The sequence below is a fragment of the Artibeus jamaicensis genome, unplaced genomic scaffold, assembly GCF_021234435.1.
Source record: "Artibeus jamaicensis isolate MK-2021 breed Jamaican fruit bat unplaced genomic scaffold, CSHL_Jam_final contig_471, whole genome shotgun sequence".
Classification (NCBI taxonomy): domain Eukaryota; kingdom Metazoa; phylum Chordata; class Mammalia; order Chiroptera; family Phyllostomidae; genus Artibeus; species Artibeus jamaicensis.
Window position 1 is genome coordinate 4,584,499 of NW_026521850.1, and position 22,745 is coordinate 4,607,243.

At 56.7% G+C, this 22,745-nt stretch overlaps 1 protein-coding gene across 1 annotated transcript in view; it reads right to left on the reverse strand.

Moving 5' to 3' along the window:
* The window catches only part of GPR107 (G protein-coupled receptor 107), a 51,966-nt gene continuing 29,221 nt past the window's right edge, over positions 1-22,745 (reverse strand). The window contains exons 10-18 of the mRNA XM_037144990.2: positions 22,159-22,234; positions 20,647-20,720; positions 20,105-20,222; positions 17,091-17,221; positions 14,447-14,490; positions 6,464-6,513; positions 4,798-4,881; positions 3,952-4,073; positions 1-366 (exon numbers count right to left, since the gene is read on the reverse strand). Of these exons, the coding sequence (XP_037000885.2) occupies positions 270-366; positions 3,952-4,073; positions 4,798-4,881; positions 6,464-6,513; positions 14,447-14,490; positions 17,091-17,221; positions 20,105-20,222; positions 20,647-20,720; positions 22,159-22,234 (796 nt within the window). The 3' untranslated portion in view covers positions 1-269. The remainder of the gene's footprint in view (positions 367-3,951; positions 4,074-4,797; positions 4,882-6,463; positions 6,514-14,446; positions 14,491-17,090; positions 17,222-20,104; positions 20,223-20,646; positions 20,721-22,158; positions 22,235-22,745) is intronic.

The window sequence follows — 22,745 nt, forward strand, 5'->3', positions numbered from 1 at the left end:
TAAAAAATCAAAACAAAGTCTTCCTTTTATTCTCCTCTTGGCTACACTCCCTCCCCACCGTCCCACCTGAAGGAGAATTCCAGCTGCCTATGACCAGCCGCAGAACCAGTTTCTGCCAAAGAGAGTAAAAAATCAGGTTTCCTGGCACTCTGCTCCCAGCCACGTGCTCTGTGGGGTCACTGCTGGGAGGGCCGCTGCCCCCGCCCCCGCCAGCAGCACTGTCAATAAGTCAAGCGCCGTCGCTGACGGGCCGCCTCACAGGAGCTCCGTCACGCGGTGCCTTCCCAGTCGCCCTGGGGCTCCACTGAGCCGTTGGTCACCTTCTTGACTTTCTTCATGTTCTCCATCACCCCGGACGTTGTCACGCTGCACGAGAAAAAAGCCAGGAGAAACGTGTCAGTAGCACAGCAAGCCGGTCGTCACCGCGGCGCAGTCCTTGGGGTGGTGCGGGGAGCTGGCTCTGGCACCAGAGTGCAGTGGGCCCACCCCGCCCCTGGCCGGCCGGCTGCGCGACCTCCACCACGCCATCTGAGCTCTCCGGAACAGTCATGGGGGGAAAACGAGACTCCCCAAAGTGCCAGGTCAATACTCCCCGGCTGTGACTGCTGCAGTCACACTGATCTCTGCAGTGGCCTCCACGAATCTCTATGTTGCCGGTATGTACTCTACCTACGAGTATAAGACCGCTACGTGTACGTACACCACCTCAGAAAAGGCTGATCCACTGCAAACGTTACCGTAGCCTGCCAAGGGGGGGCGTTTCTGAGTCACGGGACAGAGCCATGGGTGTGAGGGACCTTCTGGGCCCAGACTCTGCCACCACTAGAGATGCTTTCTGCAAGTCCAGGCCAGGCAGTACGGCTGTCAGGGAGCAGGCGGCTCTGCCTCTCCTCTGTGCCTCCCCAGGCAGGGGCATTACTCTGTCTGTCCCTGGCACCACCTACGTGCTGTCCCACTGTCTCCACGGCAGACGTGGGGGTTCCCGAAGGCAGGGCTTCTGCTCCACTGGAGCCCCACAACCGCCCAGGGGGCACACGGCCGACCCAGCACCCGTTCCAGTAGAAGTGGTCCTGCCTCCAGCAGGGCACTGGCCTCAAGAACCGGCAGCATGGGAGCTGGGCCACGGCCGGGGACCCTGGACCTACGCCAGGCAGACACGCTCCCTGTGGGGTCAGTACAGGCGCGTCGGCAGAGGGCGGACGGGAAGGTGGAGCAGAGATGCTGGGGAGGGAGCGGGGAGCGGGACAGAGACGAAGAGAGAACGTGGACCGGGCTGCCTCCAGCCTGCCTTCTCCACTTCCACAGGGAGCCCTCTTTTCCCGGCAAAGTCCCGAGTCCTGTGCTTGGACCCTGAAGGCCTCATGCACGTCGGCAAGAGGGGGACGGGGCTTCAGACACCCGCTGCTGCCGCTCCACACCTGTCACAACCACACGTAGCTTGGGCCTAAGTGGCCCACAGACACACCTACTTCTTTACTCAAACTAAACCAGAAACTAAAGCCAGACTAAACACTGTTTCCTGGACTGGGGGTGGCCTGGTCCGAGACACTGCCATGAGTCTCCGGTTCTCCCCCGCCCACTGCTGAGTCTGGCCCACTCGGAAGAACACTGGAAGTAGTCCGAGGTGGCCAGCAGCCTTTGAGGACAGCACTCTGGGGTGAAACCCAGAGACAAGGCCCGGCTCTGGAGCCCACTGCAAACGTGTCTTCCTGCCCTCACTTCTCCGACGGGAGTAACTCAGACCACCCAGGACACACAGCCGACAAGGCAGCTGTGGGTCTGAGCACTGAAACTGCAGCCAGTACTTCTGAACACGCTGAATTTTTTTATGATAAATTTTGTTACCAAAATTGGTCCGAAGAGACATGTTGAAAGAAAGATGGAGAAAAAAAGACAGCAAGTCAGTGTTACCTCTGCATGCGCCCTCAACCGCAGGGGGCCCCACCCCCTGGGGCAAGACTCACTCCCACAGCTCGGCTGCAGATGAAGGAGGTGCGGGCAGGCCCAAGACACGCTACCCAGAATCCCCGGCAGCAGGACGCAGCAGGAAGACTGGCTTTGCTCTGGGGGATAGGCGTGAGGAATTCCACTTGTTCTGGGACGTGGGTCCGATCTAGCACCCTCCCTCAGGAAACCCCCTCCGGTGTGGGTGACAGGTAGCTCAGCACCTTCTCGGACACCCGGGCAAGGGTCCTGCTTGCCTCTGGTGGGGTCGCTGGCAGAGGATTTAAGGGGTGCCACCCAGCAACAGCCAGCCCAAGTGGAAAAGGGAGAGGACAGCCCGGGGCTCAGAGGGGCCCTGAGCAGCCTCACCCATTGCTGAACGGAACTTTCTCATCAGTGGAGTTCTCAGGCCAAGAGAAACACCAGAACAACTTCCTTCCTTGTCTATGTAAAAGCACGTAACCTCACCCAGCTCCTTGCCTTCTCTGTGCAGGCTAACCTGGGACAGCGCCCTCCAGGAGCACCGCCACCCCGAATAAAACAGCCATTGGGCTTGTCCCCTTCCCAGGCAGTGACGCACGCAGCCTTTCTGCCACCAGAGAGCACCCACTTCGCTATCACAGCGGGCTCCCACGAAGCCACTGAAAGCAGTACCATCAGAGCACTCTCGCCCTGCACAGGGGTGTGACCGAGGCAGCTCGAGGGCCCTGCGGAGTGAAGAGCACCCTCTGGTCCCCACTGGACAGGTGGTCTGCCTGCTGCCCCCTCTCCCTTTCCACCTCTGACTCACCAACAGATCCTTCGGCTAAAAGGGTTACTGATGTCACCAGGTACTGTCAGAGAGGCACAAACCAAAACAAAACACTGCCCAGAGAGGACATCACCTCCACGTGCATCCACACCTGCAGAAGCAGCGGCTGACAGACTGGATGTGGGGACAGCCACCCCCACGAGACCGGGCGGACTGCCACCTGGCACAGCCTCTGTGGAGCACACCTCAGCCAGTGGACGGCACTGTGACGCGGCCATTCGGCCCCTCGCCGTCCGCCCCAGGGACACCCCGCCATCACGTGTGGGGGGTGTGCTGGAGGCCCCAGCAGGGACAGAGACGCCAGACGGCAGGCTCCTTCTGGACGCTGCTTCTCCCCAGACTGACGCTCGTTTGTGCCTCTTCAACCCTTGGTCACTTGCTCAGACCCTGGACCTCCCAGAAAAGGCACACCTGACGACTCTCCCACCTGCCCTCCTCGACCTGTGAAAAGGCACCTCCTCCTCTGCACAGCACGGAGCTATCTGGGGACCAGCAGCAGGGTCGGCCTTCTGTTTACCGTTCTCACGGTGAAGCTGAGCAGAGAGCCGGCCTGGCTGCCCAACCTGCCGGACGGCTCAGCGGGGCCCAGTGGGGCCCAACAGGGCCCGGGCTCAACCTTCCCATCGGGAAAAATCAGAAGGCTGCCTCACCGGAGGTAATGCACCTGAAACTCAGCCTCAGCCTAATCAGCAAAACCAGCTGACCCAGCCCATCACAGTGTATCCGTTAGCAAGCAAGACAGTCTGATTCTTCATCACTGTTCGCTTCTCTGGAAAATGATCGGCCTTCCCCAGCAAACAGGACCCCAGAGTCCCTCACCCCGTGACTCAGAGAGGCCCGTCTTCACGCTCAGATTTAGGGTGAGGCACTGTGCTAGCTGTGAGGAGCCACTTAGCCATCTGATGATGGAGGGCATTTGACCCTGACTGCAGACACAGAGGAATCGGACGAACAGGTATCAACACAGGCTCCCAATGGCAGGGCCCAATGGGAAGAGGGCTGGTCTGACCTCCATAGTCGTGAATGGGCCCGGAACATCGCCAGGCTCCTGCCTCCGAGGCAGGGATAGAGGACCGCTCCCTGCTAGAACAGAGGCCCTGCCCCCGCAACAGCAGCACACGGAGAGACCACCACGACTCACACCGCGCTGCTCTTCGGTAAGTAAAGGGGCCGAGGACAGAAAGGAGGTTTCTTACACAGATTCCATTTCCAAGTCGTCTTCTTCCTGAGAAAGCTGCAGGTAGGGGTTATCTGATGCTGGGCGGAACTTATACCCGGTGAGGACGAAGAACACCAGCGTGGCCATTTCATCCAGGAGCTGTGGACAGAAAACACCCCAATGAGCAACACTCTTCTTCCAAGGGCAGTGGAAGCAACAAGTGGAATAAGTACTCCTGCCCCGGCCACCCGCACTCCACGGTCACTCCTCAAACTCCGGAGCTGACTGCTGGAGAGCACTAGGCCTAGAGGTGTGCAGGAGCCCCTGCCGGGGGAGGGGCCTTGCCCCAGAGGCGACATCTGAGACCCCCTGCTTTGACTGGAGTCTTCACACTGTCCCTGAAGGGTCACGACACACCCGAGCTTCCTGCATGGCTGGAGCTCCAGGTGTGCACTGTAGGGAAAAGTCTCCGCCTCCCTGACGGCGCCCCGGCCGTGAGCCCAGTCCCAGCACACTGCAGAGATGCTCGGTCCCTGCGGCAACAGTGACGGGCACAGAAGGGCAGTCCGGACTCGGCTTGCAGCTGCTCTCAGCCCTGTGCCGACGGGGAAGACCCGTCCGGTCTGGGTTTTAATTGCACAGGGTAAGCCTTCCTCTCTCTGCCCAAGACTTTCCTCTTCAAACGCTTTCCAAATCGAACACCAGAATCAGTGACGCAATCACTTCCAGATTTCGCAGGCCATCCAGCAGCTTTCCTGGACAGAGAATCGTAACCGCAGGCCAGAAGAGGCTGGAGGCCCGCCTGGCAGCCGCCAGGTAAACTGTGCCGGCCTCGAGTCACACCCGACACAGCCCTCTGGCACTGCCCCCCGTGGGCACGCACCTGGTAGAGCCACTTCCACTGGAACGGGACAGCAAATTTGAGGAAAAATGCGATGATCCTGGTGAAGTATATGTAACACACAATCTACATGAAGGAGAGAGAAGCGAGAAAAAAGTCAACACCAAGACTTGGCACCACTTTCTCCCAATAACTTGCTTTCAAATTAACCAAAGAAAATTAGTTGACACTTACAGTGCTAACAATACACCTGACAGAGAGACGGCTTCTCTGCGAGCCACACATTAAAGGATTTCTCCTTGCTCTCTAGGTGACCAAAATATTGGTGACAGCCACACCCATGGAGGGATGAAGCATTTTGGCGCGGCTGCTCTGAACTCCTGAGTGACCTCCCTTGCCCTGTCCACACACATAACCCACTGATTTCAATCCCTAAAGGACACTATTTTTTTAACTCCCAGGCTTAGAGGAACGTTTTCTCGTAGCAACGTCGAAGTACAGCCACACAGGGAGAACACTGACTCTTCACGCCCTCGGCAGATGCAGGGACATTCGCGGTCTGCTCAGAGGGAGCACCAGTGACACTGGGGACCTAACAAGGCAGTGCACGCTGAGGACCTGGCAGGCTGGCCACTCGAGTGTGGCCTGCTTGCTGGGACCATGCCCGGGGGGCCAGACTCCCAGGAAAAAATGTCCGCGTGAAAGTCAAGCTCAAAAGCACAGATGGAAGATGACCCAGAAACTCTAGAAGACCCACACACTAAATATTCAAAGAAACTATGTGTTTAATAATTTTTAATAAGTCCTGTCTTTGGTGCTTAATGCTTGTATGACCTTTTCATGTTCATACCAGTCCTGTTTTAAGGTGTGACCCCATTTTTATAAATGAATTTTATTATTTTCAAAGTATTTTATTTATTTTTAGCGCAAAGAGAAGGGAGGAAGAGAAAGATCAATGGTTGCCTCTCACACGCCCCCTACTGGGGATCTGGCCTGCAACCCAGCCATGTGCCTGACTGGGAATCAAACTGGAGACCCTTTGGTTCACAGGGTCTCCCTCAATCCACTGAGGTACATCAGCCAGGGCTGTAAATGAATTTTTTTTTTAAAAAGCTGTGAATTGGCCCTGGCTGGTGTAGCTCAGTGGATTGAGTGCGGGACTGTGAACCAGAGAATTGCGGTTCGATTCCCAGTCAGGGCACATGCCTGGGTTGCAGGCCAGTTCCCAGCAGGGGACCCAGAAGAGGCAACCATACATTGATATTTTCCCTCTCTCCTTCCCTTCCCCTCTAAAGATAAATAAAATCTTAAAAAAAAAGCTGTGAATGAATTTTTTAAAAAGCGAGTCGAGGAGCATCTGGGCTGGAAGACCCCGAGAAACCAGCAGCCAACTGCTGGCAGTGGAGACGGAGGGCAGGAGGGGGAAGGGCGGGAGGAGGAGGAGGGCCGGGCCCTGAGGGCTCCCCGAGTTCCTGCAGCGCCGCTTTCGAAACCCATCAAGCAGGCACTGCTTTCTGAGGATGGAAAGGCAAATTTAAAGCGAGCTGTGAAAAGGAGCCCTTCCCACACCGAACCCCCCCACCCAAGGCACAGTCTGGCTCCGAGGAGGGGCCCACGCAGTCCCGGGGTGCCTCTCTCCACTCTCACCAACCCTTCAGAAGCCTGAGGGCCCCACCCCTCATTGCAGACTCAGGGCTGCTTTACTCACCAAGACGTAATAATGTCTGAAAAGTTTCAGCTTGGCTAAGTTAACAGCAGCTAGGGAGAAGAAAGGACAGGATAAGGGCTCATTAACTCCTGGCGGTGTGGAAGCACGTGGCGTCCGGCACCTCCAGTCAGGGGCCAAGTCTGATGTGTGGGCACTGCCCAGGGCACATCTGCATTTGGGAACTGCACCCCCGGCAGAAGGGCCCCCAATCACCAGGAAGAGTCAGGGGCTGGGGTGCGGCAGGGTGGGGTTCCAGGTCACAGGCAAACCCACAAAGCTCCTCCGCGCTGGGGTCAAGTGGTTTCCCACTGGCCACGCAGGAGCACGGTGACACCACGGACACCAGCAGTCGCTACATGTCAGGACTGTCCTGCCCTTCAAAAGCACCGTGAAACGTGTCAGCCTCTGGCTGACATGGCTGTGCTCCCCACTAGGACCGGTCTCAGGTGCGTCTCTGAGTCCCACCGGGGAGACCTCCCCCTCGTTCAGGGCGCAGGTTCCGTGAACACGGGTGCATCCTGCAAATTCAGATTTCACTTCGGTTTTCATGACAAGCCCTTTACATACAACCTCCCTGGCTCTGTCACGGCTGTTCAAGGTCAGGAGTCTACGGTCATGAAATATTGATGACCACAGAGGGTAGCCTGGCTCCCTCCCCAATTAGCAATCCTTTCATTCATCATAAACCTTCCCGCAGGAGGCAAATTAATTTCGCTTAATAGCATTCAATTGCTGGCTCCACTTAGGAATGGGCCTGTGGGTGGGCGGGGGAGGTCAGACCACTGCTTCCTCCGCTGCCTCAGGGTCAGCGCGGGACAAGCCAGCTTAGGGCTCCAAAGGAAACTCCTTGAACCCTAAATAACTTCAAGATGATCACCAACCAACAGTATCTGTCTGGATCTCTTCTGAGAAACCAAACGCATGGGTGAGGAGGCCAGCAAACCTTCCCAGGAAATCCAGCTCCCCAGACGCAGAGGCTGGTGTGCCCGCATCTAGACTGCAGGGGCCACGTGTCCGTCTGCACACACCTGAAGCAGCTCAACTGGAGCGCGCAGACCAGCAAAGGCCATCTGACGCACAGGGTTTCGTGCAGACCTGTGACTTTTAAAGTTAAATCACTCTGGTTCTCAGCCACTTTTCACTCACTCTGACGCTGGGCCAGGCCCCAGGTGCAGCAGGGACCAAGGCAGCCGTGGCCTTTGCCCCAGTGAGGCTGCCGTTCCTCAGGAAGGCCGCCCGACCCTGAGCTGCACACCACTTACTGTAACACCAAGTGTATGCAGGGTGCCTGGTGGGCACATGACCCGAACAGGCGTCCCTCCTTGTCTAAGGGTGGGAGGGGGACGCTGAGGATGAGGCACTGAAGCCAAGAACTGTGGGCTGAGTTTCCAGGGTTTTAAAGCTTCACTCACGTGTTCATGTGTGGCTCCTGCCCCAAGTGGCAATGGCCGACGGAACAGCTGCTGACACCATGCTTTGCCCACACATGCAGCCAGCCTTGGGGACCACGGTCCCCCGCAACAAGCAAAATGGTCCTTAAACAGGAATACTCAACTGTCCTCTTTGTGAAGGACTGAGAAAAACAGCAGTAACAACTGAACCATTTACAAAACTGCTTTAGGTCTTTTCTGCATTTTGCTTGTCCAAATAAATCCTGACTAATGAAACGCCTGCCCTTGAAGGTTCGCCAAGACCCGTCCGCCCGACAGAGAGGTGTCACGTTTTCACTCCCTGATTTCAAGGCGCCCTAAGGAGACACAGAGGGCTGCAAGGCGGAGCACGAGACACTCCCCACCCAGCCTGGGCCACAGGGCAGAGGGGGGGCTCCCAGAGGAGGCGGTGCCTGAGCATAGGCCTGAGTGCGGCTCAGGAGGGGGCACGAATGGGGAGACCAAGTGGAGAGAATGTTCGGGAGGAGCAGGTGCGGGTTCAGACGCGAGCCGGCATCACGCACCAAGGACAAGAGCAGCTCAGTGGGGCTGGACCGTGGAGAGGCTGGAGAGGCCAGGGAGCGGGTTAGGCTGAGAGGAAGGTGGAAAGCCAGGTCAGTTGGCTACCCTGCTGCCGTCACGGGCCCCAGAGAGTCCCGAAGAGCCCAAAGCAGGGGGCGCCACGATCACACCTGCGTTTCAGAGCCACCTCTCTGCAGAGAGGAGGAAGGAAGCAATGTAAGAACCCAACTGAGGTCGAAACCCTCAGACGTGCGGAGGCCGCTCTAAAAAGGGGAGGGGTGGCTCTTCTCAGAGGAAGGGGCAGTGAGTGAGGCTGGCCCTGCCCTGCTGGTTGGCTGGGTTGATGGAGGGACAAGGCAATGAAGCTGCGACCAGAAAGAATTCTTTAAGGGAAGCCTGATGGGTCCCCTGCAGGTCACAGGGCAGGAAAGCAGGGGTGGGAAGGGGAGGGTGACTGAGAGAAAGTAGAGGGGTTCTGACCACGTGAGCAGTAGGAGGGAGGGAGGGAGGGAGGGAGGGAGGGAGCGGAAGGCACTGTCCTAACATCTCCCTGGTGTCACTCGCACCACCACGTCACCTCCAGGCCGACTGTGAGACACTGCAGTGGGGCAGGCCATGCCCCCGAGATGGGCCTGCACACCCACACCCGGTACCCACGACGAACTGTCAGCACGGGCAGCGATGCCATGCCCCCCAGGACGAGAGCCAGGACTGACAAATGGACCTTGGGAACGACCAGTGTTGACTCTAAGACCTGCGGCCACAGCAGAGTGGAGCTCACGGCTGTTCCCAAACCCACCAGAGGAGACAGACGACACGCCCAGTCACATGTAGGACATCTGTTCATGAGGCTGTGGGCCTCGGGATCAGTCGTGGGCGGGGCAGCAAGGGAGCCCACTTACTGCAGCGAGCAGCAGGGGTGAGGGTGCAGGCCCGTGCACCTGCACACCCTGGGCTCCAGCTCCCCCTGCGGGCTTCCTGGCTGTGTGACCTCAGCCAAGTCTCCTAGCCTGAGTCTCATTTTCGTTGTCTGTACAATGGGAATAACAGTGCCTACTGCTGGGGGGCTGGGGAGCCCAGGGTAAGCACCTGACGACCAGCTGATGTTACAGTATCAGTACTATGTTGGGGTTACCTTGTATTAACCTAAACCGAACGGGGTCCACATTGTGTTCGGCGCTGCCACCTCTGGAAGAAATCCCGGCTCTAGTGAGTGAGCTGGAACAAGTGGTGACCGGGGACTGCCAGAGCGCCCGGGCTCTCCGGGACGCAGGGCCGCCGCACAAGCGAGACAGGTGAGTCAGCCTGCAGCCCAGCATCCAAATCGTCCCCGTTTCCTTCCAAAAAAGCTTTCCCTAAGTTCAGAGCACTGGCAGGCTGGTGTCCACCGGGCCACGGCGGGGCTGGGCCCCGAGCAGTCAGAGGCCCTCGGGGGCTTGGCTGGGTCCTTCCGACCCCGCCACGAGGAACAGCGAACGTGGTAAGAGGATGAGCATGGGAGGGGAAAGTGCCCGGGGCAGGAGCCAGCGGACCCCAGTCCCCATCCCTGTGCGGCCACAGCCCAGGCTCGGGGCCTGGCTGGGTGATCCTCCCGGGGGTCGGTGTCCTGGGGTGGGGGGTTTCTCCCTGGCGATGGCTGGCTCTTCCCCGGGGAAAACTTCCTCTAGCAGGACGCCTGGGCCACCCCAGTCCCGAGAATTCTGGACAGCCTCCTGGGAGGTGGGGAAGGAGAGCGCCGACACCTGCTTCAGGAGCCCCGAGGGCTCCTGTGAGGGCTCCCTCCTCCTCCCACTCACTCTCAAAACCATGGCCAGGACTCTGGATTTTGGCAAGTGCTTCTTACTGACAGGAACGGAACTCCATGTCCTCTGAAAGGAAGCATATTCTGCCCTGTGTGGGCACACACCAAGGCAGAAAGTGCCCACCCTTTCAAACGCTTCACAAGTCAGTCCTCCCTCAGACCCAGCAGTGAGAGAGCAAAGGCACCCCCCCCCACAGAAGGTGCCAGCCTGTCCGTCCCCCCCACCTCCCCAGCACCCCTCCCCGACGGTCCAGGAACCATGGCAACGCGAGTAACTGCCACACAGGTCCTTGCCCCCTACTGAGCGCCAAGCACATGCCAGGCACTGGCTGGCCACCATCCACGCTGCATCCGTGAGCCACACAACGGCCTCTCCGAGGGCGGGTGTCACTACCTGCGCCTCACAGTGACGACAGGCTCAGGCCTGCAGAAGTTCAGTACACGACCAAGGTCACAGATCTCACAAATGGAGAAGCTGGCACTCAGACCCAGTCCAGGTCCCTCCAACGACTGGCTCTCCACACCTCCACTCTGCGCTGAGAAAGGCAGTTCACGCACGGCTTTGTGATCCAGTAGCAGCACAGGGAGATGGGACCATGGCTCAGAACGCCAGGCACCGCCCAGGAGGTGCCAGCACTCTAGTCAATCCTCTGTGATTTATGGGGCACACAGAACAAAGACCCACGGCTGCCATTGCAAGGGTAAAAAATTTCCAGAACAACCCTCCTGTGGTGTAAGAAAAACCCCGAGGCTCAGAAATATCCCTACCCACCCATCACCCTTTCTCCCCGCCATGCTGTGGAGGGACTGCTGGGTCAAACATGGACGTAGAGGGGACAAGGATGACGGCCACCTCCAAACAGCACCAGCCGCCCCAACTCAGCCTCAACCTTAGGGCTTCCAGTTCGTGGAAGCTCCAGGCTGGAGCGCACGCATGTAAGCGGGCTGCACACCTCCCTGTAAGAAAAATACCTTAAGTAAGTAATAAAAAGCATCAAAGAGGCATAATATTCACTATTTCATCAAGGCTACTGTTGAAACGAGCCCTTTCCACGCCCTGCAAGCAGGCGACAATGAGGAGCCCAGTGCTGCTCACGTACCTGGGCGCCTCTGCCCGGAGCCAGGCTAAGGCGCCAGCTGGCTCACTCACCTCCACTTTGGCACCGTCGGCACCAACGCCAACAGTGAAGAAGGCTGGTGAGGCTTTCCTAAGAAAACGGCTCTGACCGGCCGCCATGCCAATGAGCACTCATGGCCACGGCCACGGCCACAGCCACAACCACTTGGAAGCGAGCCACTCCTCCACATGCCCTTCCACCAGCCCATTGCTGTTTGCTCAGGTGCTTTTGAAGCCCTCTCACACGAAGGGTAAAACTCCTCAGAATACAACCTTTCAATTCTGCTCAGAAACACGGGGAGAAAAGGCAATCGGGAGCAGAAACAGCGAACCAAGTGCGCAGTGGACACTGCCACACTGTCCTCCCAGGCAGTGACCCCAAGGGAGGTGCAGACAGGGACATGGGCTCCAGAGTGGTCTGGGGGGTAATCCCCGACAGGCATGTCTGCACTGATGCTCCCTCGTGGAGGGCACAGCATGGCAGCACTCTAAGTGACAGGACCTGACGGATGCCAGCGAGTGCCAAAACAGACCAGGGCAGCACAGGAGCCGTGGGCAGCCTCGTCCTCGATGCCTCCCTCAGGTTCGTCAGAAGGACCCCCGGCAGCCAAGCGTGGCCCGGGCACATGTTGTCGCCCCTGCCTGCAGCTAGTTGGCCGGACTGCACTGATGCTGAGTCTTAAGCCCAGGTCAGTGTCAGTCATGCAATGAGTTAGTGGAATAAGGAGCCTGTGAGCAGATTCCGTGCAGCAAACTGCTTCCAAACCCAGGAGGAGACATCACTGCCCACAGTTTTCCCTTTGCCGGCTGCCTCTAGGACGGGCTGGACCTCAGCTGGGGTGGGCTGAGGAGCAGAGGGTCAACTGCGTACCTCGGCCCCAGCGCTCAGCCGGCCAGGGGCCCCCCCAGCTCTCCTGCACTGCCTGGCTTCTGTCCCTCGGTCACCCGGAGGCGGGCTCCTCAGCGCAGGGGGCGGGGGAGGGGCTGAGATGGGGTGTGCTGTCCCTGTGGGTCTCTGCAGGGCAGACTCCATCCTCGGGAGCAAGTTGCCCTGACTTGGGAAGGGTCACAAGTGGAACCATTTTTCAGTGTGGGCCGAAATGTGCATGTGCAGACTAGCTTAAATGCATTCCACGGCCTAAATCAACCCACTGATTCAAGAAGGCACCCCTTTGCTCACCTCCTCTGCCCCCTCTCAAAGAGTTCCAGACATGTGCTGAGGAGAAACGGGTGCTCTTAACAGCATGTCATCCTGACAGCCCCAGCGCACTTGCCTGACTTTCTGTTCAGGTTTGCTCTCTGCTGAGAGGTCCTGTGCTGCCACCTGGTGGAACAAACGGGGAAGTGCCTCATGTGCCTCATGTGCCCCCGTGATGACCACAGCACTCCGGTTCCATCATTTCTCCTTAGGGCAGATGCCCAGGGACAGTTAAGACACCCTCCCAGGCTTCCCTTGCTGTGCTGCCCGCCTCACCAAAGCTTCGCTAAGTCCTCAGCTAGCGGTCAGCCTTTCGTGGGACAGATGGCCACAGAGACAGTCATCCCCGAGCCCTCGAAAAGCAGGGCAGGGAAGGCAGGGGGCGGGCGGGCAGAATGATGGAGAAGGTAAGGAAGGGCCAGAAAGCACCCACGAAGGAAGCAGGATGAGGCCAAGGAGCCAAGTACAGAGGAGACGTATCAACCAGAAAACGCTGTCCTTGGGATTCTCAAACATTTTCAGCCAAACAGAAAACAAATCCAAAAACATTGAAATAATACTGAAATGTATGTACATGCAAAAGCAAAATGCTTCACCTCAATACAGTGAGACCCGATTAAGTGAGGGCTTCTAAAAATAACAGGAATTCTTATTAGGTGCACTGAAGACCTCCCCAAAAAAACATAAGCATATCCCCAAATTATCATTATTCCCAGAAGGTGGGTTTTTTTCTTCTTTGGATTTTTCTATTTGTGGCAAGCTGCTTTACTAAAACTCTAAGGCAAGTTCTGTTTTTTGCAGTTTTCCTTGCCCCGACCCAGGGGGCCAAGGGCTCTCTGCCTGCCGTGGCTGGGGGAGGCCATGGAGCCAGGTGTTAGCAGCAGGTCTCTGGGGCGGGCCCTGGGGGACAGACTCGGAGGGCTGCCAGGGGCGCCCAGCCAGGGCGGCCCTCGAGCACCAAGTGGCCAAGCAAGAGCGCTACGCGGCCCGACAGCAGGAGTCTCAACAGGAGCTGCTGTGGACGGAACAGGAGCGCTCCCAAGCCCTGTGCGCCAAGAACCCTTGGGTTTGGGTTTAATTCACTTTCAAGAAAATAACGTGATAGTAACTGCATAGCAAGTGTGAAGTAAGATTGTTTTCTATTACCTATTTTCTAAAGTTTCTAAACTGAATCTGCATTACTTCCACAGTCAGAAAACAGATCGGCAACAAAACCCATTTAACAACACTCGACTCATGCCCAGAGGACCGCTGCCATCAGCGAGTTCCTGGGGCCCGAGGCAGCTCCGACCTCTGAGGGCACTGCCACTGGCTCCAAAGTCCCCCTCGACCCTGGGGCAGCCTGCAGCGGTAGACTTTACTCAAATAAGCCTAGGAGCATATGACACATTCTCTTTGTGGCTTCTTTTCTGACTTAGGGGGCATGGCTGGAAAACCAGGGAGATTCAGAAGGGTTTTAACGGCACCACCATTTAAAAATGAGTTTGAAGTCCTTTCTGGCAGCAGGCTCACTTTAAGTGAATACCAACACATCTATTTTGAAAGCGTGTGAGGTCAGCGGGGGGGGATGCTTTACACAAAGCCATCCCAACCCGATACCTCCTGTTTGCACAGTGTCCTTCTAAGACAAGATTTTCCCTTCCTGACTCAGTTTGGAGAAGGTGAAAATCACGCTCGGGGTGGAAATGGCAGGAGTCATTTTATAATAAGCCGCAGTCACCCCCGCCAACCCTCCTTAGATAACGGGTCTCTGTGTTCCCACCTGCCTCCCCGCCAAGCCACCCCTGGGCTCTCCCCCAGCCGGGCCCCCCAGCCACTCCGGAGGCACGCCCTTCATCCCCCACCTCCAGGCAGTGCCTGGGCAAGTGGCTGCCAGGAGGGCTGGGCAGCACAGGAAGGGCATGAGCAGACTTGCCTTTTCCATCTGTTGCGGATGCTTCCTGTAAATGCCTGATTGACCTAAAAACAAACATTCGGAGAGCAAAGGGTCAGCTCACAGATTTGTACTCCCCTCTATTCCCACGGCAGGTCACCAAGGCCTCGAATTCCCAGGTTACCAACAGGGAGGCTACACTAGGAGGCTCTGACACTCCCTGACCACGGGACCTCCAATCAGCACCGCTTCAGCGTGCACAGTGCCCAGGCCCGAGTGCAGAAGGTGCCCTCTGCTGCCCAGAAAAAGTCTGGCAGGGCTTGGGCAAGGAGAAAATAAAAGACAAGCCTGACCCTCCAGCCTCCCATTCCTTTAGCTCCCGCCTCGGCCCCCACCCGACCCTAAGACAGTGGAGCGCCCCTGGGCTCGCTCCCCTGCTCCCCGGAGAGAACAGACCCCATGAGGCGACTTCTAAAGTCTGGGTCTGGGAGCTGAGAACACACGGCTTCGTGCAAACTCAGCCTTTCATCGACCAGGGATTCACACCTTTGCTGAGAAACGCAGGCCCCAAGGAGTCTTCTCCGGCTGGGGTGTGCTGGGAACTAACGACCATCTTATGTTTAGGCAGGAGAACACTAGTATCGCTAAGGATGCTGCAGATCAGGTTCTGGGTAGAGCTGCAGGCTCCAGGGGCAAGACCGCCCTCCAGCAGCACAGCACAGCACAGGCATCCCTCTACTGCACCATGAGTGAGTCGTTTCTCACCCCCCCCCACCCCCCGGGTCTGCCAACCCCGGAGGCCAGGACGAAGCAGCAGCCACATGGGAAAGCCAACACTGAACCAACGCTGGCTGAACTGGAACATCTTTCTTTTTTTTTAAAGCTATAGTAGTTTTTAATTAGGGTGCTCAAAAATGACTGATTCCAGGCCCAGCCTGGAATAAAAACATTAAAAAAATAAATGTTTTTATGTAACAAAAATTAAATAGAAATGGTTTTTCTAAAAAACTAAATACACTGGATAAGAGTTAACAAATGGGGGTAAAAGCCACCTGGTACCCCCAACTCGGGTCCAAGCTGCAAACCAGCAGGACGTGGCCATCTCTGTCAGATTACGGCAGGGGAACGGCCACAGGTGTGCTCCCCCGGGCCTGCCAGGTGTGCAGCCGTGTCTGGCGTGGCCGAGGAGCCCACGGGCTGGCCTGGATGGTTATGCCGTCAATGTGCCCACCGTTAAGAGGTCAATATGTCTTCTCACCCACTGGCAACTTCTCCACTTCAGCCAGAGTCTCCAGACCGCCCACCACCTTTTCAAATACTGTGTATTTCATGTCCAAAGGCTGCTTCTTAAATCTCCTCTCCAGTACTTGATTTTCTCGTTTTACAGCGATTTTCGGAATATTTATCTTAAAGAATCTTGCCAGTTAGCATCTTGCTTGTTAGTGTTGTAACTAACAAGTGGCAGGAAGCAGTGATTTGCAGCTCTAGGGTGTGTCTGGGGCTCCCCAGTTGCCCCTGACCCCTCTGTGTCACTGGGTGGCAGGTGTGAGCAGAGTCTGACTCTGTTCCCTAATCACAGGATGCCTTCCCCCACCCCTTTTAATTTCTATGTATTTATTTGAGCCAAACTGACGATATATGGTGGGAAGCATGATTTCAAATGCTCCCAGGATGCTCTTTCCATCTGAAGACAATGCTGGTCACACTGTCACAGGTGCCTGCATTTACCTCCTCCTGGGCAGGTTAGGAGGGTGTAGGGATTCAAAATCTCGTTCGTACTCTCTCCTCTGCTGCACTGATACATGCACCCTCATGATGCACGATGAGATGAGGGGTAAGGCTGAGTCTGACTGGCTGCAATGAGGGTTATACTCCACTGGCCCCATGTTCTACCTAAATAATCAGAGTAAGTAAGTGACCTACACTCCAAGATTCTCAAAAGTATTAACTGAACTACATGGGGCACTGCAACATAAAGCACCTCAATTCTCAGAGAAATCTGCAGGAAAAATCTGTATTTTTTTAAAGTTTACTCCAAAAGAATTAACTGCTTCCCAGCAGCCACGGAACTCGATGATTAACACAGGAGAGGCTGTAGTTTTGCCGGCCTTGGCTCCTCTACCCGCCTCCCACTGAACCAAGAACTCCCTTCCCTCTTCACGAGGCCTGACGAGGGTATTTTCTCCCATCAAGCACTGACTGGGCGCCGACACTTCTTTCTGACCTACGTACGTGTCTACGGTCTGCTGTTTCCGGGAACAAAGCAGACCACTCGGAAGACAGCCGAGGCGTTTACGTGCTGAGAATTATCACTAGTTTCGTGTTAGTGCGCTTCCCCCTTTTCCATCTACCTTGGCAAGACGGGACTCGGCCAAACCCAAAAAAAAGCCTATTTGGGGGTTTCTTCAACCCCCTCCAAATCTGCGCTATTTAGGTCGCTGCTCAGTTCTCGGGTCCAGGCTCTTCTCTGCGGTCTAAACTGTGCTAAAGGCCGGCCACGGTGCCAGACCAGCTCTATCGACGTTCACTGGGGACCTGGATTCAGGCCAGTCTGGGACCCAGGAAGCTGTGCTTGTGACGCACACGCCCTGCGTGACTCCGAAGCTGGGAACGGCTGGCCCAGCTGCTGGGCTCCACAGACAAGCCTCAGGCACATGCGTGCATGACCCCCCGCCCCCGCACTCACCACACCACTGGGAAGAGGATGGCCCCGCAGCACAGCAGGTCCACCAGAAACAGAGAGTCCTTCCACAGGGCGTACTCCGTGGTCCCTTCCTCGGTGGACTCGATGATGATGTAGGCCACGTTCGCCAGGACCTGGAGGACACGAGAAGCTGCTGGGCCCACAAAGCACGGGCAGGTCCCCACGACAGCAGCTGCAACACGGAGTGGACACTTGGGCCTGAAGGCCCCCAACCCATGGCCACCGCAGTACCCCCATCCCTCTCCCACCAAGATGCCCCACTGCGCCCTGCTCCTGAGCTTGTGGCTGCTCCAACCAGCAGCGTATGGTGGGAGTGAGGCCACGTGGCTTCCCGGGTGGGACAAAGGACAGGCTCCTGCCTGGCTCTCTCGAGAAACACCAGATCCAGAGTGCTGTGCCTCCGTGTGAGAAGCCTGGCTGCTCCAAAGCAGCCATGCTGGAGAGAGCAAGCATGGGGGTGGGGGGCAGGAGGCAGGGGGGAGAAGGGGGGATGTCTGCAGCTGTGCCCACCCCATCTGATCCAGTCTGGCCAGCCCAGAGAAAGAAGAGGTGAGTGGAGGCCCTGAGGTGACCCCAGTGCTGGCCACTCGAGACAGCAAGTCAGACGGACCCAGTTCAGCTCCTCCTGAATCCAGACCCGCAGAGGCCGGGAGAGACGAGTCAACGGCTGTTGTTTTAAGTCACTAAGTTTAAGGGTGACCTGTTGTACAGCAGCGGCTGACCAGGACACTTTGCTTCTCAGGCATCCTGGCCTCGGCACTCCTACCCAGGCACTGTAATTTTCAGCCCGTGTGGCCACAATTCCTCAGACCCAAGGCCTCTCTGTGTGGGTGCCTGGGCTTCTCACGACAGTAACTCTTCCTAGTGCCAGATCACGTCTTCAGAGACCAGGGTGGCAAGAACAGCCGACCTCGGCCCAGTGGCCAAGGAGCCACAAGGCTCTTCCCAGGACTAACTCCAGTCCAGGTCCTATCTGCACGGGGCCAGCTTGGCTCCTCCCATGGAGATGCATCTGCCTGTGTGTGTAGCTTCCACTCCAAAAGGGAAGGCCTGCCGTGTGTGCAGTCCTGTCGCCAGGCCCTCGGCATGCTACGGGAGGTTCTGCTGGTGGCTAAACCGAGGTGGCTGCCTCTGAACACCTTCAAAGCTACTCAGCATGAGGGCAAGGTCCCTGAGATGCTCTTCTGAAGCCACCACAGGGCACAATGCTGAGATCATCGTCCCACCTCCATCCTCCACGGGAAGGCCCTGCTCCCCAATACTCTGCTTGACTTGCTGTCTGCCCGGTCGTTTTCCACCCTTTAGCGAAGCACGTGAATCCGCTGTGCTCTTACCGGGAAGTCTCCGAGTGTGGTTTCCCTTTCCCTCCAGTGCCTGCCAGTAGAAGCTGCAGCAGCACCTCCGTTAGTGCTGGTGCAAACTCCCGCTGACCCCGGGCTACTGGGTTCCTCCCGGGGCCAGAAAGCCCTCAGTGCCTGCGGCCCTGTCCCTGCAGGCAACGTGGAAACAAAGGCCTTCGCAGCTTCGATCCATGACTGCATCTTGTCCCTAGTTCACACTCTTCACACGAGAGATAAAACACCCTGAGGTGCTGGTGTGCAGCGATCTGCAAGAGCTTTCCTGAAACTCCGTTTTGTGCGCCCTTCACTTCTCACTCAGGGAGGCTCGGTGGCTCCCCCGGAGCCAAAACACAGCAGCCTGAACTTCTCAGACTAATGCCGAAAGCCTTCCCAGACTAGTCCCTATGTTTAAATACATGTAATTCCCTTGCATTTAATTTTTAAAGGCCCGGGGTCCTCGGAGAGACTTGCCCTGCAAGCCTGGGTGTCACCCCTCCAGAGGCACGCAAGCGGGGAGCTGGGGAGGCTTCGGCCATCATCACACAGTTCAGGCCGGGGGAGGATGTTCACTCGGAAGGAATGGCAATGACTGCTGGGGGGAAAGGGGCAGGGAGCAGCGTGGCAAAGCGGGAAGAGGACCAGGCCTGTCACTCACGGCCCTAGTGCCTTGGCCGGGAAAGTGGCCCAGTGGACAGCTCCTCAGCACCTCTGGCCACCAGGCAGCAGCGTCGCCCACTTCTGCAGCTGTTCTGTGCCTCCGCCATCTTTCTCTCCTTAAGCATCCAGGTGAAGTCCTTCTGCACACGAAGGCTTCACAATCACTCACACTTGGGTGATCAGTCTTCCCCAGGAAACCTTCAGCAACTGGTCTGACCAGGTGTCTAGCAGTAGCGGGTATCCCCCGTGACTGAACGTGAGGGGGCTCCACTGCCGAACCGTCCAGCACCGGAGATGAGTGGCTGCTCTGGGTGCCTCGAGAGCGGTCCTCCCTGCGCCTCACCTGCCGCAGTGCGCTGTGTTCCCTAGTGAGTGTGGCTGATGCGCACAACAACCGAGCAGATGACTACTGCACTTGGGCGGAGCAGAGCAGAGCAGCTGGCATGCCTGCCTGCCAGGGCCGCTCCATTCACAATGGGCACTTCCGTACTGGTGCCGCCTCCAGCAAGAGCGTTGATTATTACAAGGGTCCTCTTCCGAGGGGTCCTTGTGAGGGTCCTTGTAAGGCTGGCCTTGGCTCAGGAGGGGTTCATAAAGGCTTGCCCTGAGGTCTACTTAATATTCTACCTTGTGGAAACTCACTGGAGTCATTCTCAGTTTTAAAATAACTGGCTAACAAAATCACTAGGAACGTGAGCTGCTTTGCTGAGAGGACCACTGGGCTACAGGGCAAACAGCTGCAGAAAAGAAGGCAGCAGGTTCCCCTAACTTTCAGCAGCCTCTATTCATGGGCAGTGTCAGAGTCCACCTGCTGATTTCAAGATAACTGACAAGCACCTCCCAGCGCCACCACCTGAGGCCCAGGCCTGTCCAACTGGGCGGCAGAATCCCCGATGGCAGGTGCTGGGTTTTCTGGGTGGGCTGACCCCCTCTTCCAACAGGCCTGGGCTGCTGGGCACCGAGCCAGAACCAGAACAAGCAGGACGAGCGCCCATTTACCTGGAGCGGGATGACAATCATGAAGATCTTTTTGTCTTTATCGGAAAGGATGTGCTTAATAAAAGCCCAGCCGGTGCCGATGAGCGCAATGGTGATGAACAGCAGGGCCCCTTTCAAACTGAAAAAGAAAAATGTCACACACACAAATGGGTCTATTCAGAGTCATTCTGTGATTCAGATTCCAGAGCTCACTCTATGACCTCACACGCTTGCCAAAGATAGGTGGGTCCATTCAGGAAGTTCGCCTTACGTGAGCAACACTTTCTCCCAGACACACAAACAGCGACGCAGCCCACCACCTGAGCGGCCAGTCCCCTCAAAGAGGCAACCCCTCCCAGGGCCAGTCAACAGCCCCGGGCTCTCAGGTCTGGACAGCTACCATTGTGCCACACACCTCTGGCATGGTAGGAACCCAGACAAGTGGCCACGGGAGGGTGGGGCCCGCCAACGTGGGGCAGGTCACTTCCTGCCACAGCTTCCCCGACATCTCCTGTGTGTCATGTCACAGCACGCACACATCACGAGTCGCCACGTGTACTTACAGGTGAGTGATGTAGTATACCACGGCCCAGCCTTCAATGGGGAAGCCCTGGGAGGAGATGTAGTGGTAGTCGATCTGCAATCAGACAGAGCAATCAGAAAGGCCAGGGCCGGGCCACCCGGCTGCCTCGGTGCAGCCAACAGGAACTGCCACCGGGGGCCCCAGGCTGGCGGGTGTGTGAGGACTTGTGTGCCAGGTCGAGACGAAGTGTGTGAGTGCACTAACAACGTCGGCCAGGGTGGGAAACCTGACCCGGGTTTCAGTGTCCCCAAGGCCCAGCCCGGGTCCCTCTCTCGAGGCTGGTGGCTCACCCTGGTGGACGGCTGCCCGGGCTCCTCCTTCAAACCTCCGAGGCCCGAGTGCCACAGGGGTTCTCGGTATCTGATCAAGAACCTCATCTTCATCTTTCACACCCCAGCTTACACAAGTTACTTAGTCACTCAATTTTAAGAAAAAAATTATGTGGAATCACCAAGCTTAGAAAACTATGTTTTCCTTGAAAAAAATTTGTAAATTTAGAGCTACTTGAAGCCACTGACGCATTTAATTGAAGTGGCAAGTTTTGGCAGTGCACCTAAAATGCTTCCTGGCAGAACGAACAAAGGTAACACAGATTTCTTACATGCCTTTCACCCTTTGCAAATGGCTATCTAGGTAGTAAAGTGACTCAGGGATCCCATCATTCATTACTTATATGGTTCCAAAAAAAAATCTTTAACTCAGATCTAAATATGAATTATCCGAGCCCTGGCCCAGTAGCTCAGTTGGTTGAAGCATTGTCCTGATACCCCAAGGTTGTGGGTTCGATCCCTGGTCAGGGCACATACAAGAATCACCCAATGAGTGCATAAGTAAGTGAGACAACAAATCGATGTTCTTTCTCCCTTCTGCTCTTTCTAAAATCAAACAAAATGTTTTTAAGAAGTTATCCAAAGAATTGCCATGTCTTGCGACTGTGGCCAGATGTATCATTACTTTTCCCGTGACGGTGTCCTGCGGTGCAGAAGGAAAGCACCTGCCTGGAGGTGGGCGCCGGTGGCCCCGCTCTGCCCGCCACGGGCAGGCTTGCATCGGTCTGCACCAGGACTCAACACTCAAAGGCTTCAGTTCCACTTTAGGCCTCAATCCGCAAAGCATCAACGTTCTCTCAAGTACACTAACACTGAACTTCAAATCAAAGGTGAACAGGAAGGAGGGAATGGTGGGCAGACAAAGGAGTCCTGGAGACACTTCAGCAGGTGGCGCTCTAATCTCAAGAAGTGACCACAACCCATCAAAGTAAAACCAGTGCTCCGGGACAGCGCTGCCACCAGGTGTCTCCACCTGGAGTCGGGGGGGGGGGGGGGCTGTGATGCTTAACACCCAGGCCCGGTCCCCCCAGGTCAGAGGAGGCTTCATGGAAACGGCACCCTCCTGCCTCCCGCCTCCCCCCAAGCTGGCTTTTCCTGATCACACAGGCACCACACAGCATTCCATAAACGACCCCAAGCTGACCCCAAGCACTAACACATACCGCGTGGAACACCAACGAAAGAGACTTGGTGAAAGGAAGGGCCGCCATCAACCAGTGAATTTTAAACACATCATTCCTATAAACACAGAAAGACAAGAATGAAAGAAATATTCCACTGGGAGCAAAGGACAGCCGAAGCCCCGGGCACTAGACTTACTTATGTGGGGGCAGTAACATAACCTAGGCAAACCACAAACATGAGGCCCTCTTTTTCAAGAAAACTTTGTCAGCAAAAGGCCTTGAATGGGTCCTGGATTCATCCCCACCATCGAAGTCCAAGTGAGGGGAACTGGGTCATGCACGGAGGCATGATTGACCCTGCGTCCATGCAAATCTAAACAGGCTCCCTCCCTGGAAAGCACCTGGGAAGGGCCGCAGAAGCAGAAGCTGGTTGCATCTACAGCCACAGGAACCCCCAGGAGAGCAGAGGGGAGCAGGCTAGCTAAGGTGAAACGTGCAGCCCAGGACGGGCGCTTTGGAGCCAGGGGGCAGGGAAGGCCCTCCCCTCCTCTCTCCCCTCTGTGGCTGGAACCTGACAAACACACCAGGCCAAGGGGATGAAGCTCTCACTCAGGTACCTGTCCACC